The sequence below is a fragment of the Lasiosphaeria miniovina genome (genome assembly GCF_030549165.1).
Source record: "Lasiosphaeria miniovina strain SMH2392-1A chromosome Unknown B0T26scaffold_1, whole genome shotgun sequence".
Lineage (NCBI taxonomy): Eukaryota > Fungi > Ascomycota > Sordariomycetes > Sordariales > Lasiosphaeriaceae > Lasiosphaeria > Lasiosphaeria miniovina.
Genome location: NW_026848220.1, coordinates 549,042 through 563,212, shown reverse-complemented (window position 1 = coordinate 563,212; position 14,171 = coordinate 549,042). Strand labels below are relative to the sequence as shown.

General features: G+C 55.8%; 3 protein-coding genes across 3 annotated transcripts; 2 read left to right on the top strand and 1 right to left on the bottom strand.

Moving 5' to 3' along the window:
• Nucleotides 1-2,108: 2,108 nt before the first annotated feature.
• On the top strand, nucleotides 2,109-2,844 carry B0T26DRAFT_669502 (uncharacterized protein; the record flags this gene model as incomplete). Its single annotated transcript, XM_060439059.1, has 6 exons — nucleotides 2,109-2,127; nucleotides 2,167-2,178; nucleotides 2,275-2,339; nucleotides 2,423-2,494; nucleotides 2,562-2,642; nucleotides 2,728-2,844. The coding sequence occupies 6 exons, from the start codon at nucleotides 2,109-2,111 to the stop codon at nucleotides 2,842-2,844; spliced, it is 366 nt and encodes a 121-aa protein (XP_060301927.1).
• A 970-nt stretch (nucleotides 2,845-3,814) lies between these two features.
• On the bottom strand, nucleotides 3,815-6,412 carry B0T26DRAFT_797179 (heterokaryon incompatibility protein-domain-containing protein). Its single transcript, XM_060446924.1, has 3 exons — nucleotides 6,082-6,412; nucleotides 5,811-5,898; nucleotides 3,815-5,771 (listed from the first exon to the last, which is right to left on the bottom strand). The coding sequence occupies exons 1-3, from the start codon at nucleotides 6,281-6,283 to the stop codon at nucleotides 4,034-4,036; spliced, it is 2,028 nt and encodes a 675-aa protein (XP_060301926.1). The 5' UTR covers nucleotides 6,284-6,412; the 3' UTR covers nucleotides 3,815-4,033.
• Nucleotides 6,413-7,920: 1,508 nt separating this feature from the next.
• On the top strand, nucleotides 7,921-13,314 carry B0T26DRAFT_631828 (ATP-dependent bile acid permease; the record flags this gene model as incomplete). Its single annotated transcript, XM_060436391.1, has 7 exons — nucleotides 7,921-8,244; nucleotides 8,319-8,972; nucleotides 9,050-9,997; nucleotides 10,319-11,273; nucleotides 11,350-12,599; nucleotides 12,667-12,799; nucleotides 12,854-13,314. The coding sequence occupies 7 exons, from the start codon at nucleotides 7,921-7,923 to the stop codon at nucleotides 13,312-13,314; spliced, it is 4,725 nt and encodes a 1,574-aa protein (XP_060301925.1).
• Between the last annotated feature and the right edge of the window lie 857 nt (nucleotides 13,315-14,171).

The following is a 14,171-nucleotide window of genomic DNA, read 5'->3' as shown; positions in this document are numbered from 1 at the left end:
GGTCCCGCCGCCCCTGCCCCGCCTTCAAACCAGTGTGAGGACCCGTCCACTAAACTGGCCCTCAAGCAGCCAGAGCCGCCCAGAACCCCCGGGCCTATCAGAAGCCTCCTCGAGGCCCCACCTACCCCACTGATAGATGAAAACTTATTCGCGAGCACGCGACGCGTTGTCGGACTTTTCCTTCTTTCCCTCCTCAGTTTAGAATCTTCGTCGATAGCACCCAATGGACTGAGTTCACCTCAATGCCTTGCCCTGGTCGTGACAACCAGTACGAATAGGGATTCGTGACACCTGAGCCTGGTTAATAAAGGCCCTTAGGTAGGCTTCTATAACCTGGTTTATGCGTTCTGTCTGGCCATCGGTTTGAGGGTAATAATGTAAGAGAAGGCAGGTACGCCGGATCAAGGTGGTCACAATTGTGAGGACCCGTCCACCAAACTGGCCCTCAAGCAGCCAGAGCCGCCCAGAACCCCGGGCCTATCAGAAGCCGCCTCGAGGCCCCACCTACCCCACTGATAGATGAAAACTTATTCGCGAGCACGCGACGCGTTGTTGGACTTTTCCTTCTTTCCCTCCTCAGTTTAGAATCTTCGTCGATAGCACCCAATGGACTGAGTTCACCTCAATGCCTTGCCCTGGTCGTGACAACAATGCAGGTAAGAAGGTGGGCGAGCGACGAGTAGTATTGGTGTGAGACTTCAACCTAGCCCTCGCAAAGGAAGGTGGGCGAGGGCCACGTTTATATACATGCTCAGGGGCTCAGGCCCGGGGCGCCATGGCGTGGCGTAATGGCTTGTGCCAACTGGCAGTGTTCTGGCCAGTTGGTAACAGGTGGTGAGCGCGCACCCTGTGCGCGCGGCTGGTGTTTGGGGTGTCCTTTCCTTACAATAAGCTGTCGAGAGTGTGAGGGCCTGGTCCTCCAGGCCTCCCAGACGCTCTGACTAATCAGACGCCAGTTGGGTGGATCCACCCGACCAGCCAGAGCCCCACCTTGAGACGCCCTGGAAGAATCTCGCGAGGGGAGGCTTTTGAGCTTCTTTTCCCTTTTCCCTTTAGTTTAGAATCTTCGTCTATAGCGCCCAATAGAGGAGTTCCGCCCTCATTCCAAGCCGGCCGTGACAAGTAGCATTCCAATTTGACTGTATTACCAGTGCGATAGGAGCTTGCCCTTTGTTCTGTCTTCATAATTACCAACCCCAGCATTCTGTGGAGCCCGTGCTCCCTTACAGACAGACGACCCTAACAGTCGAGTGGTTTGTAATATGCGGTCAGTTCTCTCACTGATCGCCCTGACCATACTGATCGTACTGACCGCCTCGTTATTGGCTGCACTCGAGGGAAGTGGGGAACTACCCCACTTCCTGGCGTCAGCCAATAACGGGAGGCTCCGTGCAGCCCCCTGCGAGCCTGAACCAGGATCGTAACAATATGCTATTGTCTTCGAGAGTTCGTATATTGGACTCGAGTTCATTGGTCACTAATTATGCCAGGATTTTCACTGTCTTGTGTTTTTCCTTCCTGTTTTCGGAAGACTTTGTGATTTACAGTAGTGCTCTTCTGGAGAACTACAAACTAACTGTGGAAATCTAGACAATATATGGCCGGTGCTCGCAGGTCACCACGCCTCGTAGTACTGCAATAGCCAAATGGGGTATCTATTTCAAGATCAAGTTCCTGGAGGTCCAGCCTGTAAATATCGGCCGTATCGAACTAGCCATTACCACACATCAGTACCAGCAATGGCGTCTCGCATCTGCCATCCAAACTTGACCCAGCTATGCCAAAAATGTTAGTCGTGTCCCTAGAAAGGTGGCAATTGTGCCTGAGGCCGACCTTTACCTGAATAAATAGTACTTCACGCAATCAGACCACAGACGGAATTAAAATTTTGCAGGCATCAAATTCTCATTCATCTCGGTACCAGTCTCCCTCGCCTTCAAATTCTCATTTATCTCAGTACCAGTCTCCTTCGCCTTCACATATCTCGCGACCATACAAATATCTCGCATCACAGTCATCACCATAATAGGTAGGTAAAGCATGTTCCTTTTCTCCAGCGACTGGTTTTCTCCCTAAACCTTCGTCGCTCGCTTACCCTAGGACCTAGAATGAAACCCGTCGGAATAGGTATGCAGGAAAGGCTAACATGAAATCTCGAATTTCCAGATCCAGAGGCTTGTGAGTATCTCCCGTCGAGCGCTCATTCCGGTCCTTTTCTAATTACTGGATCCCTACACTGGCACCCTCAACTAACGCACGCCTTTTGCTGATCAGTGGAACTCGTCAAATACTACTACGAGGCGTTCAATTCGGATCGCCACGCGCTCGACATCCTCTTCGTAAGGCTCAATTCCCGTCCCGTCTTGTGTCGTCTCAGGGTGGACGGAACAAAGTTCTGCGCTGACAAAAATGCTTCTCACAGCGGGATGACTCGACTATGAGCTGGGAGGGGAACTTGTGGGCTGGCACGGCGGCCATCACCCAGATGCTCGTGGTAAGCAGGCACCGTTGTACACACCCTGGCCTATGCTATTTACTGATAAATCATGTGCCGTTTCCAGGACCTGCCTTTCCACGCCCTGGCCAACGAGGCCACTAGCTGCACTATGCAGCAGACCATGCACGGCGGAGTCGTTGCCTCTGTGTTTGGGTAGTCCGTGGTACGATGGCACCACACCTCTTAGCAGTCATGAACAGCGAGCTAACGAATTACACGTGTACGATCAGGCCGGCAACGAGGCAGCAGAAGTACTGCTGCAGTACGCCCAGACGATGGTGCTGGCCAAGGACCTGCGGGGGTACTGGTACATCCAGTACCAGGTCGTCTCGTTCGTCGACATTTAGGCATGGCGCCTCGAATCAGTGCGTGATGATGTATAATTAGGGGGGGACGGGGGGGAAGAGGGGGGGCGGGGTTTAATTTTAGACGGAGATAAGCAAAATAATATTTTTTGGGCTAAGGTGCCATCTCCGTCTCTCTCATAACTTGCAATATGGTATCGTGTCGCTGCGAGAAAGGTGGAAGCACAAGGTTTGAGTTAGGCTGGCTTGTCACCGTACGTTCGGCCAAGGGCATGTTTCTGATCACGCAGGCTAATTACGTGCGATCTTGAGCGGCTCGACAGCAACAGGCCGCTGTACTTCCACGAGTCTGGAACGATATTGGAGCTTTGGAAGGTCACTTGGGTGATCTTCGCAGAATGTCAGGTCCAAGGTTGTCGCTCTGTCTGGGATCAGATCTGTCGGGATCAGATCCGGTGACGGGTCGAAGACAGGCATGTTGAAGAAGGGATTTGGCTTCCGAATCCCTGAGACATGTCTAGGGCTTCGGCCACGGCCTGCAGAGGGCTTCTGTCGTCTGCACTTCCCGGTGTTGGAAGAAGGTCGGGTAATCTGATGACTGTGTCGGCGACGAAAGGCCATGACCTAGGCGAGGATCACATGTGCGGGAAAACTTAGTGGATTGGCTGGTGGACATGGTGGCCCAAGCTAGGGCTGTGCCTAGCAACTCCGTAGCTTTGGACTGAGGTGAGGAGTCGGCGGCCGTGATCAGCGGCGGGTTCTACTCGACTTACTCTACTCGACTTACTACTGTGTTCGTACTTCTCGTCCGGCCTCATATCTCGTACTGCTGGTCTCGCCTACGGCGTCGCCCCTTTTTTTTTGGGTTAGCCTGTCTCGCTTGTTTTCTCGTACAGAGTTTAATGTATATCTCTGCGAAAGAGAAAGACCTTTTAGATTCCAAAACATGGATTCATTAAGCGATTCACTGCCTCGGCGAAAAACCTTAATAAACACACAGAGATTCGGATATACGAATTCACCAAGGGCGGCTTCTTTATATTTTGCGGTGAATTCCGCAATGTTCTCTAATTTACAAGTAGCTAATAATTAAGTATTCTGCCATATCTCTCTTTATTGTTTGGATTTCTTCCGCACACTGCGTGTTAGGAAAAAAGTGCATCGTATTCCATGGCTCGAAGGCTCTACTCTCTATTCAACGCTCCCCGAACCTAATACTAGTAGTCACCGCCTAGAGAATAGTGACAACCTCATTCTCCGCCACAGCAGCATCAAAGGGACTGACAAAGTCGCTCCACAGCTCCGCCTCCTCGGCAGCCGTAAAATCCAGGGGCTTGAAGCGGTCCTCGCCCGTGGGGCTCTCGCCCCCGGCGAAGCGGCGGTAGTAGTCCTTGGCAATGACAGCCATGCCTACCCGCTCGTATTTCTTCTCTGCCTCCCCGCCCGCGGCGTCTTCTCCTGCTGCTGTCGTCGCAGTGGAAGCCTTCTCCCTCAGCATCAGGATATGCTCGATGCCGGCGAGGTTGTAGGCGTTGCGGCGCAGCATGCGCGCCATGCGCACGCAGAGCACGTCGACTCCCATTCGCTGCTGTCCCTGTGTTGCGGGCCAGCGGTACCGGTTGGGGCGTAGCTCCGCGGCGGCGTCCGGGTCGCGGTGGTCAAAGTAGATGCGGTTGCGCCGCGTGCGGCCGATGGTGTCTGATTCCGTCTCGATCAGGGATTCGGTGCTGAACAGCGTGGTGTTTGTGGTGGAGGGGGAGGCGCCTTGTTCTCCTGCTGCTGCTACGGGCGTGTCAATTTGTAGGTCGTACTCGATATCGCTGTACCGCTCGCGCGCCGTGTAGCGCCCGCGCAGCACCGGGCCCGCCAGCGTAATGTGGCCGCCCGTTGGCTCGGCCGTAGCGTCGGCGCCGGCAGGGAGACACGCGGCCTCGAACACGGTGGGGTAGCGCGTGTGGACCTCGAGCTTAGTGTCGCCAAAATACCCGGACGACGGATAGTACACTCGCTGGTCGACCGCGGCCCAGGACCAGCTTGGCGCGCGCCAGGCGTTGGGCTTGGTGTTGAGGTCTTTCTGGTTGAACTCGTTGCAATACCACAGCATGTCGTCGACCAGGGACGCGCTCCACAGCCCTGCGAGGTACTTCGCGCCGGGCCGCCGCTCGCTGAACTGCTTGGCCACGCCCGAGAACGCTGGAAGCTTGTCCGAGTTTCGGGTCAGCCGCATTACGGAGTACTGCTCGACGAGGTGTCGCCACGACAGGGCCAGCTCATCGGCTGTCCCGTTAGCCAGCAGCTTGGCGTGGCCGGGCTTAGAGAGCCCTAGGCCGCGGGCGTGCTGGCACTCGCACTGCATTGTCTCTTGGCATTCCCAAATCAGCTCGTCGGGCCCAAAGTGCAATAGGCGAGGGGATAGAAGGCGCTCCTGGAATATCCAGCCTCGCGTGAGCAGGGGGAACCGCCTGTCTTCGCCGTACAGCATGCCGACTCCCGGGTGGGACGTGTTGCCGTGCGAGAGCAGGCGGTAGGGGCGTCCAGTCTTGGTGATGCCGAGAGACTCGTAGTCATTCCTATCGTGGTGCATCGTCTCGGTGTTGGACGCGGCGCGTGTGGCGGCAATGGTCAGGTAGCACTTGGAGTAGATGTCGGCCATCTGGGCTGCTTCGCGCAGCCAGTCGTCCCGGTCGTCCTGGATGATGCACAGCGAGTCGATCCACAGGTACGAGATGCCGAGCATGTGGGCCACCACGACTGCTTCGCGGTAGATGGCGGGCATTTCGTCGACGGCGAAGCCTCTTAGCATCTGGGCCAGGGTTGCCGTGGTTGTCTCGAACGTGTGTTTAGTGCCCCAGCAGTGGCTGAGACAAAGGTAGCGGCCCGTCTTCCCGGCCGTCTCGACGAGCTCGAGCCGCTTGGCTTGCTTGTCTATCTTGATGAGCCGCGATGGTAGGGGCTGGTCCGTGCCCGTGCTGCCGCAGCCGTGTTCCGTAACGCATTCTCCGACCCACCTGGCGGCCACGCGATGGCAAGCGGCGAGCCCGGCGCCCGTGGTGATCTCGTTTTCAATCGGAAAGATGCCCCAGGGATCTCGGATATCTGTAATGACCATATTAGTCTAGCTTACGACAAGAAAGTTATTGCCCGGAACAGACGGCAACTTGCCGGCAGTGCAAAAGATGGACGTGGACAGAAAGGGCACTTCGCTGTCCATGTCAAGGGCAAACGCGTCCCTGCGCAGCGAGCCCTCTCCTCGATACTGCCTGACTGTGACGCGGTCACCCCTCTCGTGCGTTCTTATGGGGCTGTAGAGGTCGACAAAGGCGGCGCAGATTGGGCAGTCGGCGGCAGCGTCGCGAATCGAGCGTGGGTAGAGCTTGGATTCGACAATGAGCTCGTCCGGGGATTCCTCAAACTCTCGGATCCAGACGGAGCACACCGTGCAGTCGATTTGTTCGGGTATTGGCTCCATCATGTGTACCATGTCGTTAGAAAAAATGCGAGTCTATCGCAACATTTTCTTCACTGAGCTTATTTTTATTATGAAGAAGGGTTGGCTGGGCTTTCTTTATCCCCGCGGATGAGATGGCATTGTCCGGGTTGGTTAGGTGCTAAATGTCAAGAAGGAGGTTCTGGTCGACGATTTCCTAGCGCTGCTTCAGCCGCACGCTCCAACAATTCCATCCAGAAAGAGGGGGTTCTCCGCCGGAAAAGCTTGGCAGCAGATCGGCCTGGTCGGCTCCTTGCTCGGCGAGCACTGGCAACAACTCAAACAAATCAAATTGAAGGCCAAATTGGCTCGGTGAAATGCCAATTGAATTGACACAAGTTTAGTCACTTCTTTTCGCCAATAATCACTACGATTACCATTGTTTACTTTACCTAGATATCTCGGGATAGCCTCATATACGAGTGTGGCCGAAGGGGCCCTAGCCAGCAATTAATAGTGCATGGGCCACGTTCCCGCGCACGGGTCTTCACCCACACATTTAGTAGGGGGAGCTTTGCGCCTCCACGAGTTAGCTGGCCAATGCACGCATTATCTCCCCAACAGGTCAAGTCTAATTAATTACCCAGCCAGGAGCTAGGCACCTCCCGTTCGACCAAGCAGTAATCACGAATACGGTTGTTCTGTTATCGGTTCTAGGTAATTAATGTTGAGTGGTCTTCAACAGTACTTAATTACTACGAAATGCCAGCTGCTTTTAGCGCAGAAACCCCGCTGGATGACTCGACCGGAATGTCTTGCAGCGCATGCTGAAGTGCATGCACGAGAGGCGTGATGGACAGGGGGTCTGCCGTCTTTGGACCATGCAATAAAGGCACTGCACTACTCAGTATGTACTTGGTAGAGGCTGCAGACAGGATGCAGTTACACAGGCACTGCATAATCCGAAGAAGCCTAGTCAATCTTGGACATTGGAAGGATGATAATCCCTGAGGCTCGCCATCTATACCCATACGCAGTAACGCCGGAAAACACTCTAGACCCTGCGGGTTGGCATTGGCCTGGAATTTAGCCGCTAGAGTCACCACACTAGACACCACACTCACCGCTAGTGCGCGGTCGCGGCTGCCTCGGGAACTGGGATGGAGGTTGCTGCTGTGCGTTTCCCCGCGGCTGCCTGGAGAGTCGTGCTTTTTGCCGCGTACCATGCTAATGCACTAGGTACCTAGGGCCTCATGCAGCGACGTTGCAGTGAAGCAGCGACGTTGCAGCGAAGCGACTGTGCGTAGACTCGGTGCCCGGCTAGTTCTGTGGTCGCCGTACCAAAACCGCACCAACACCGCCAGGCAGCACTACTTCAAACAGATACCTTACGTAGCTCTCGGTAATTGACAGGGGCTTCAAACCCGAATGCCTGCCCGTGGGCCGCGGCTGAGCTTTTCTGCCCGGCAACCAACACTCACAGCTCTCCTTCCTCCTTCACTCTCCTTCATATAGGTGGGCGTGTAACGGCAGGGCTTTCAAACCCAGGCCCTTGTCCTCGTCCTTGCCCACCCTGCGCCTGCTGGTTGCTAGTACAGCAACTACGGCCAACTCTAATTTAAGGCGCACGCACCAGCTCCTCGTTCCCCTCATTTCTCTACAACGGCGCTTGAACTCGTAGGTTTGAAAGAATGCAGCAAGACCTTTCATTCTACGCTGCGGCAGCTGCGCTGGCAGTCAGCGCGCTCGCGACCATCCCAGCCATCGTCGCACACACCCGCCGGATACGGAAGAACGCAAGACCTGCAGGTGAAGGGAACGGATACCGCGATCGAGATGGAGAAGCTACGCCCCAGTCAATCGCTGCCTTCTCAAACAAGTGGCAGAAAGCCCTTATTCTTCTCTGGGCGGGGGTCGGCCTCGGCTGCCAAACTGCCTTCTCGCTGGTCCTCAACGCATCGCCGCTCCACAGCCGGTGGCTTCTGCTGCAGAGCTGGCTGACCACGACTTCCTGGGTAATTATGTACTATACTTGATAAAGTCCCGCGGAGATCTTGGCCTAACGACGGAAACTATGTGGATACCTTAGGGTCTTCTGCTTGTACAGGCGATCGCTATCGCTGCCAACCGCGATTCGGTGCGTGTCTACTACCAGGGCATGTCTCTTTCCGGGTCAAGTTTGCTAGTGGGCGGTGCCCTGCTCGTCCAGCTCAACGGTGTGGCTCCGGCCTGGTGGTCGGCTGCCGAAAAGCCCGCGCTGGTGCTCTGCACGGCATCGGCCATCGCAGCGGCCGGTCTCGTCGTCGCTAGTCTCTCGCTGCCGCGCCGTCCAGATGTCTTTTACAACAGCCGTCTCGTTGACCGCATGCTCACCGTCAGCGCCTACCGCCGCCTCACCTTTGCCTGGGCCTCTGCCCTCATGTCCGTGGCGACTGAAAAGGGCGACCTGGAATTGACCGATCTCCCGGGCCTGAACCATCAGATGCGTCCTACCGACCAATCTGCGCAATGGAAAGCTGTCAAGGCTAAAACTAGCGTAATCAAGTCACTTCTCAAGATATATGCATGGCGTATTTTCAAGCAGTGGACGACTGCCATGGCTAATACCGCAGTCTCCTACCTGCCCTGGTGGATAACGCTGAGGTTACTGGAAAGCCTTGAAGCCCGGAAGCCCGGGGACCCGATCGGGCCGCGCCTGTGGCTCTTGCTCGTTTGGCTAGGCATGGCAAAGTTGGCCTCGGCTGTAAGAAGACACTGCCCACTCTCCATGTCTTGCTTTTCGTGTGCGGTCAAAACTGACGCAGGCATCGTGCAACCCAGCTCCTCGAGTCCTGGCTCTTTTGGACCATGGTCAGCGATTTGTACGTGCCCATACGGAGCCAGCTGGCTGCAGTCATCTTTGAAAAGGCCATGCGGCGGAAGAATGTCAAGTCTACTAGCAAATCCCAAGAAAAAAAAGGTGACACAAATGCTGCGGAACAAAACGACACGGCGCAGCCCAGCCAACCAAGCCAGGGAGAGGGAGGGGGCGACACCTCGAAGGAAGGCGACGACAATGAGAGTGACAACACGACTGGACAAAAGTCCCGACAGGCAGTCATCAACCTCGTTGGCGTCGACGCCAAGCGGGTCTCGAACTTCAGCCTCTACCAGTACATGTTTCCCACCAGCATCCTCCAGCTGGTCATCTCCATGTGGTTTCTCGTTTACCTCCTGGGCTGGATCCCCATCGCCCTGGGGATCCTGTCGGTGGTTCTGACCATCCCAATCAACACCGTCTTCTCCAAAGTTCTCTTCAACACCGACAACAGGCTGATGAAGCTTCGGGACGCCAAGCTCGCGCTCGTGAACGAAGCCCTGCAGGGCATCCGCCAAGTCAAGTTCTCGGCGCTCGAGCTGCAGTGGGAAAAACGCATCCTAGACTTGCGACAGAAGGAACTGACAACCCTGTGGGAATACTTCAGGGCCAACGTCGTCCTCAATGGCTGTTGGACCGCAGCTCCCATCGTGTTATCCTTGACGTCGCTGGGTTCATACGCCTGGCTCCACGGCGACCTTGCCGCGTCGGTCGCCTTCGTCAGCATCGGCATCCTCAACACCCTGGACTTTGCCATCTCGGCCATGCCTCAGCTGATCCGCTTCGGCATCGACTGCTGGGTCTCGGTCAAGCGCATCGAAGCGTACCTGGACGGCCCGGAGCTCAAACCAACCCGGAACTACAGCGATCGGCCAGATATATGCCTTGAACACGCCAGCTTGGCATGGCCAGTCGACGATGACGACGAGGACAAGGACGACGAACAACAACAACAGCAACAACAACAACAACAACAACAACAACAACAACAACAACAGCAACAACAGCAACAACAGCAACAACAGCAACAACAGCAACAACAGCAACAACAGCAACAACAGCAACAACAGCAACAACAGCAACAACAGCAACAACAGCAACAACAGCAACAACAGCAACAACAGCAACAACAGCAACAACAGCAACAACAGCAACAACAGCAACAACAGCAACAACAGCAACAACAGCAACAACAGCAACAACAGCAACAACAGCAACAACAGCAACAACAGAAACAACAACAGCAGCAGCAACAACAACAAGACAGATTTACCCTTCGAGACGTCAACCTGACCTTCCCGCCTGGCGAACTGTCCGTCATCTCGGGTAAGACGGGCTCGGGGAAGAGCCTGCTGCTCGCGGCCGTTCTCGGCGAGGCCGATCTCCTCTCCGGCTCCATCCACGTGCCGGCGCCGCCGGGGCTCGACGAACGGCACGACGACAAGGCGCACCCGGGCAACTGGGTCCTGCCCGCGGCCATCGCGTACGTGGGCCAAGTGCCGTGGATCGAGAACGGCACGCTGCGCGACAACGTGCTGTTCGGCATGCCGTTCGACGAGGCCCGGTACGCGCAGACGCTCGCGGCCTGCGCGTTGAACAAGGACCTCGAGGCGCTGCCCGACGGCGACCGGACCGAGCTCGGCGTCAACGGCGTCAATCTGAGCGGCGGCCAGAAGTGGCGCGTCACCGTCGCCCGCGCCGTGTACTCGCGCGCGGGCATCTTGGTCCTGGACGATATTTTCAGCGCCGTCGATGCGCATGTCAGCCGCCATATTCTCGACCACTGCATCGACGGCCCCCTGTGCAAGGGCAGGACGCGGATCCTGGTCACGCACCACGTCGCCTTGGTGGAGAAGCATGCCAAGCTTATCATCGAGCTGGCGGACGGCTGTGCCACCTATTACTCGGGCGATGATAATGCACAGCTCCAGGACAGGAAATTCTTGGAGAGAATCAAAAGCATTGAGCAGCAGCAGCCAGTGCCGGAAGAAAGCGCAGACGTCGCCGACGATGCACCATTGAAGAGGCAAAATTCAAAAGTGGCCAAGAAATTCGTCGAAGACGAGGCTCATGCCAAAGGGTCGGTCAAACCCCGGATTTACGGCGTTTACATCAAGGACAGCGGCGGTTGGATCTACTGGGGTTCTCTACTCCTCATGTTCCTGCTATTTCAGGCATGCTCAATCGGTAAGTCATACAGCCCCTCCCCCCCGCCCCTCTCCAAGCCCATCAGTTTGGTGACCATCTTGCTAACGTCTGGCAGCACAACCATGGGTCATAAGGCTTTGGACGGGCGAACTCGAGACGTCTAGCATATTCATCGAAGCGCGACCTAGGCTCCCCTTTTATTCGATTCAGCAAACCCTTGTGCCGAACGGACACCATGGTCGACTCGAGGCGGAGCTGAGCAGCGGGCACGCAGGAGGACGGGGAACCCTGTTTTGGCTTTCCATCTACGCCGCCGTGTGCTTTGCCGGCGTCGCCCTTGGCCTGATCCGCTTTCTCGTTCTCTTCCTCGCAACCTACCGGGCGAGCAAAGCGCTGTACGAGAAGATCCTGTTCGCCGTGCTGCGCGCGCCGCTGCGGTGGACCGACACGGTGCCGGTCGGGCGGATCCTCAACCGCTTCACCGCCGACTTCGACGCCATCGACGGCAATGTCGCCCACATGGGCGGCTGGTTCATGGTGACCTTGCTCAATGCCGTCGGCATTTGCGTCGCCTCGCTCTTCGTCTCGCCGCTCATGGCCCCCGTTGCGGCACTCTGTCTGGGGTACTGCGCTTGGGTCGGCAAGGTGTATCTCGTCGCCGCACGGCCGGCAAAGCGGCTCGAGAGCACGGCAAAGTCGCCCATCTTCGACTTCTTCGGCTCGTCCCTGACGGGGCTGACGACCATCCGCGCATTCGATAGGGCGTTGCCCTGCACGCGAACAATGTACGCCAAGATCGAGGAGTACAGCATGTGCTCGATGAACTTGTACCTCTTTAACCGGTGGGTCGGTTGGAACATGAGCGTCGCCGGCATCGTGTTTACCGTCGTGGTGACCGTCTTTGTGCTGGTCCAAGCTGGCGTGGACGCCGCCCTGGCCGGGTTTGTGCTTAGCTTCACCATGCAGTTCTCCGACACGGTGTTGATGGTGGTTCGGGCCTATGCGGCCGTCGAACTCGAGATGAACGCCGTGGAGCGTGTCGTCGAGTACTCGGAGATCGAGACGGAGGACTTTGGCGGCGCGAAGGCTCCGGCTGCCTGGCCGACGCAGGGCCGGCTCGAAGTCAACGACCTCGTCGTGGGCTACGCGCCACACCTGCCGCCCGTCCTGAAGGGAATCACGTTCCAGGTCGACCCCGCCGAAAGGATTGGGGTTGTTGGTCGCACGGGCGCGGGTAAGTCGTCGTTGACATTGGCGCTCTTCCGATTTTTAGAACCGCGTTCTGGGAGCATTTACGTGGATGGGCTCGACGTTGCCAAGGTCTCCCTCCTTGACCTTCGCTCGAGACTCGCCATTATCCCACAGGTAAATAGCACCTCTCACATGTGCTGTCAAATAATTCGATTCGAATTCTCTAACCATGATGTGCCAGGACCCCGTCCTCTTCTCCGGGACGATTCGGTCAAATCTTGACCCCTTCGATGACCATTCCGACGCAGAGCTCCACGATTCTCTTCAGAGAGTGCATTTGGTTTCGGACTCGGAGTCGGGTGCAGAGAGCAGCAGTGCCACAGTGGCCGAGTCGGACCCTTCGCCGTCTTCCTCGTCGCATGACACAGCTACAAACGCGGAGGGCACCGCCACTACCGCCGTCACACGCCCAAGGAATATCAATATTTTCCGTGACCTCAGCTCGCCCATTTCTGAAGGAGGCCATAATCTGTCTCAGGGCCAGCGCCAGCTTCTCTGCCTTGCCCGGGCAATCGTGTCGCGGCCCAAGATCATGGTGCTCGACGAAGCTACCTCGGCCGTGGACATGGGCACGGACGCGTTGATTCAGCGGTCCATCCGCGACGAGTTTGTAGGGTCGACACTGATCGTGATTGCCCACCGGCTGAGCACGATTGCCGATTTCGACCGTATTCTCGTGCTCGGCGATGGAGAGGTAATGCAGTATGGGACACCGAAGGAACTGTGGGATACGGAGGGCAGCATATTTAGGAGTATGTGTGAAGAGAGCGGAGAAAAGGAGAAGCTGAAGAAGGTGATCCTAGGGGAGGAAGCTTTGAGAGACGAGTAGGGTGCTGGTAGTTAGATCTGGAGCGGGCTTTATACGAGGAAGGAGTCTGCTGGGTGGGTAAGCTCCTTGGCGTCGTTTTTTCTGTTGTTGGCGACCGCAAAGACGGATGGTGACCCCGCAGAACTCTTTGTAGATTAATCTAGGCCCAAGTTACAATCTAATCCTTGAACGTTTGTTAATGAGCAGGGGACTTTCTAAAATTTGGAACCCCTAAAGGTTTTGCGCCGAGGGAGAAAACAATTTAGAATCGCAAAGGTCCATCTCTCAACTAGAAATACCTAAATATCCAAGGCATTCCTGGCTAATGTATTTTCTAGGCTTTAATATATTTTCTACCTAAATACCAAGCCAATATACTTTCAGTATTAGGCTGCCCACGTATGTGAGTCCCCAAGAGGCTAGGACTAAAATGGCCCCGGAGCCAACAGGATCCCGGGTACTTGACCCGGAATGCATGGCCCCAGGCAGGGTCTCCCGGCGTAAGATACCATAGAAAGAAATACCCAAAAATATCCTAACGTATTTGATAAGCGAGTTAGCCATGATAAGCAAGTTGGCCACCTTAACGAGACCGGGTAGCGTGCGCAGCCAAATGCGATAAGAAATTGATAAGATCACTAACAATTTACTAACATCTTTTTGCTTGTGCCCCACCAAATCTCGTTAAGGTGGCCAACTCGCTTATCATGGCTAACTCGCATATCATGAACGTTAGTGAATGGGAAATACCTTCAAATTGCCTAGTCAAACCGAGGGCCAAATTTGACTGGATTTGGCCCCAAACATGGCTCATTTGACTTACTGAAATCTGAACATTAATTTGCGTTGGCCCTAGTCGCTCGTGATGTGTCCCGAGG

What these genes read in the sequence shown, in the direction of transcription:
- B0T26DRAFT_797179 (XM_060446924.1), bottom strand. Translation starts at nt 6,283, where the DNA reads ATGGTACACATGATGGAGCCAATACCCGAACAAATCGACTGCACGGTG. An exon ending in CATAAGAACGCACGAGAGGG is followed by an intron (nt 5,899 to 6,081) that starts GTGACCGCGTCA and finishes TGGTCATTACAG; the next exon opens with ATATCCGAGATCCCTGGGGC. An exon ending in TGCCATCGCGTGGCCGCCAG is followed by an intron (nt 5,772 to 5,810) that starts GTGGGTCGGAGA and finishes CGGCTGCGGCAG; the next exon opens with CACGGGCACGGACCAGCCCC.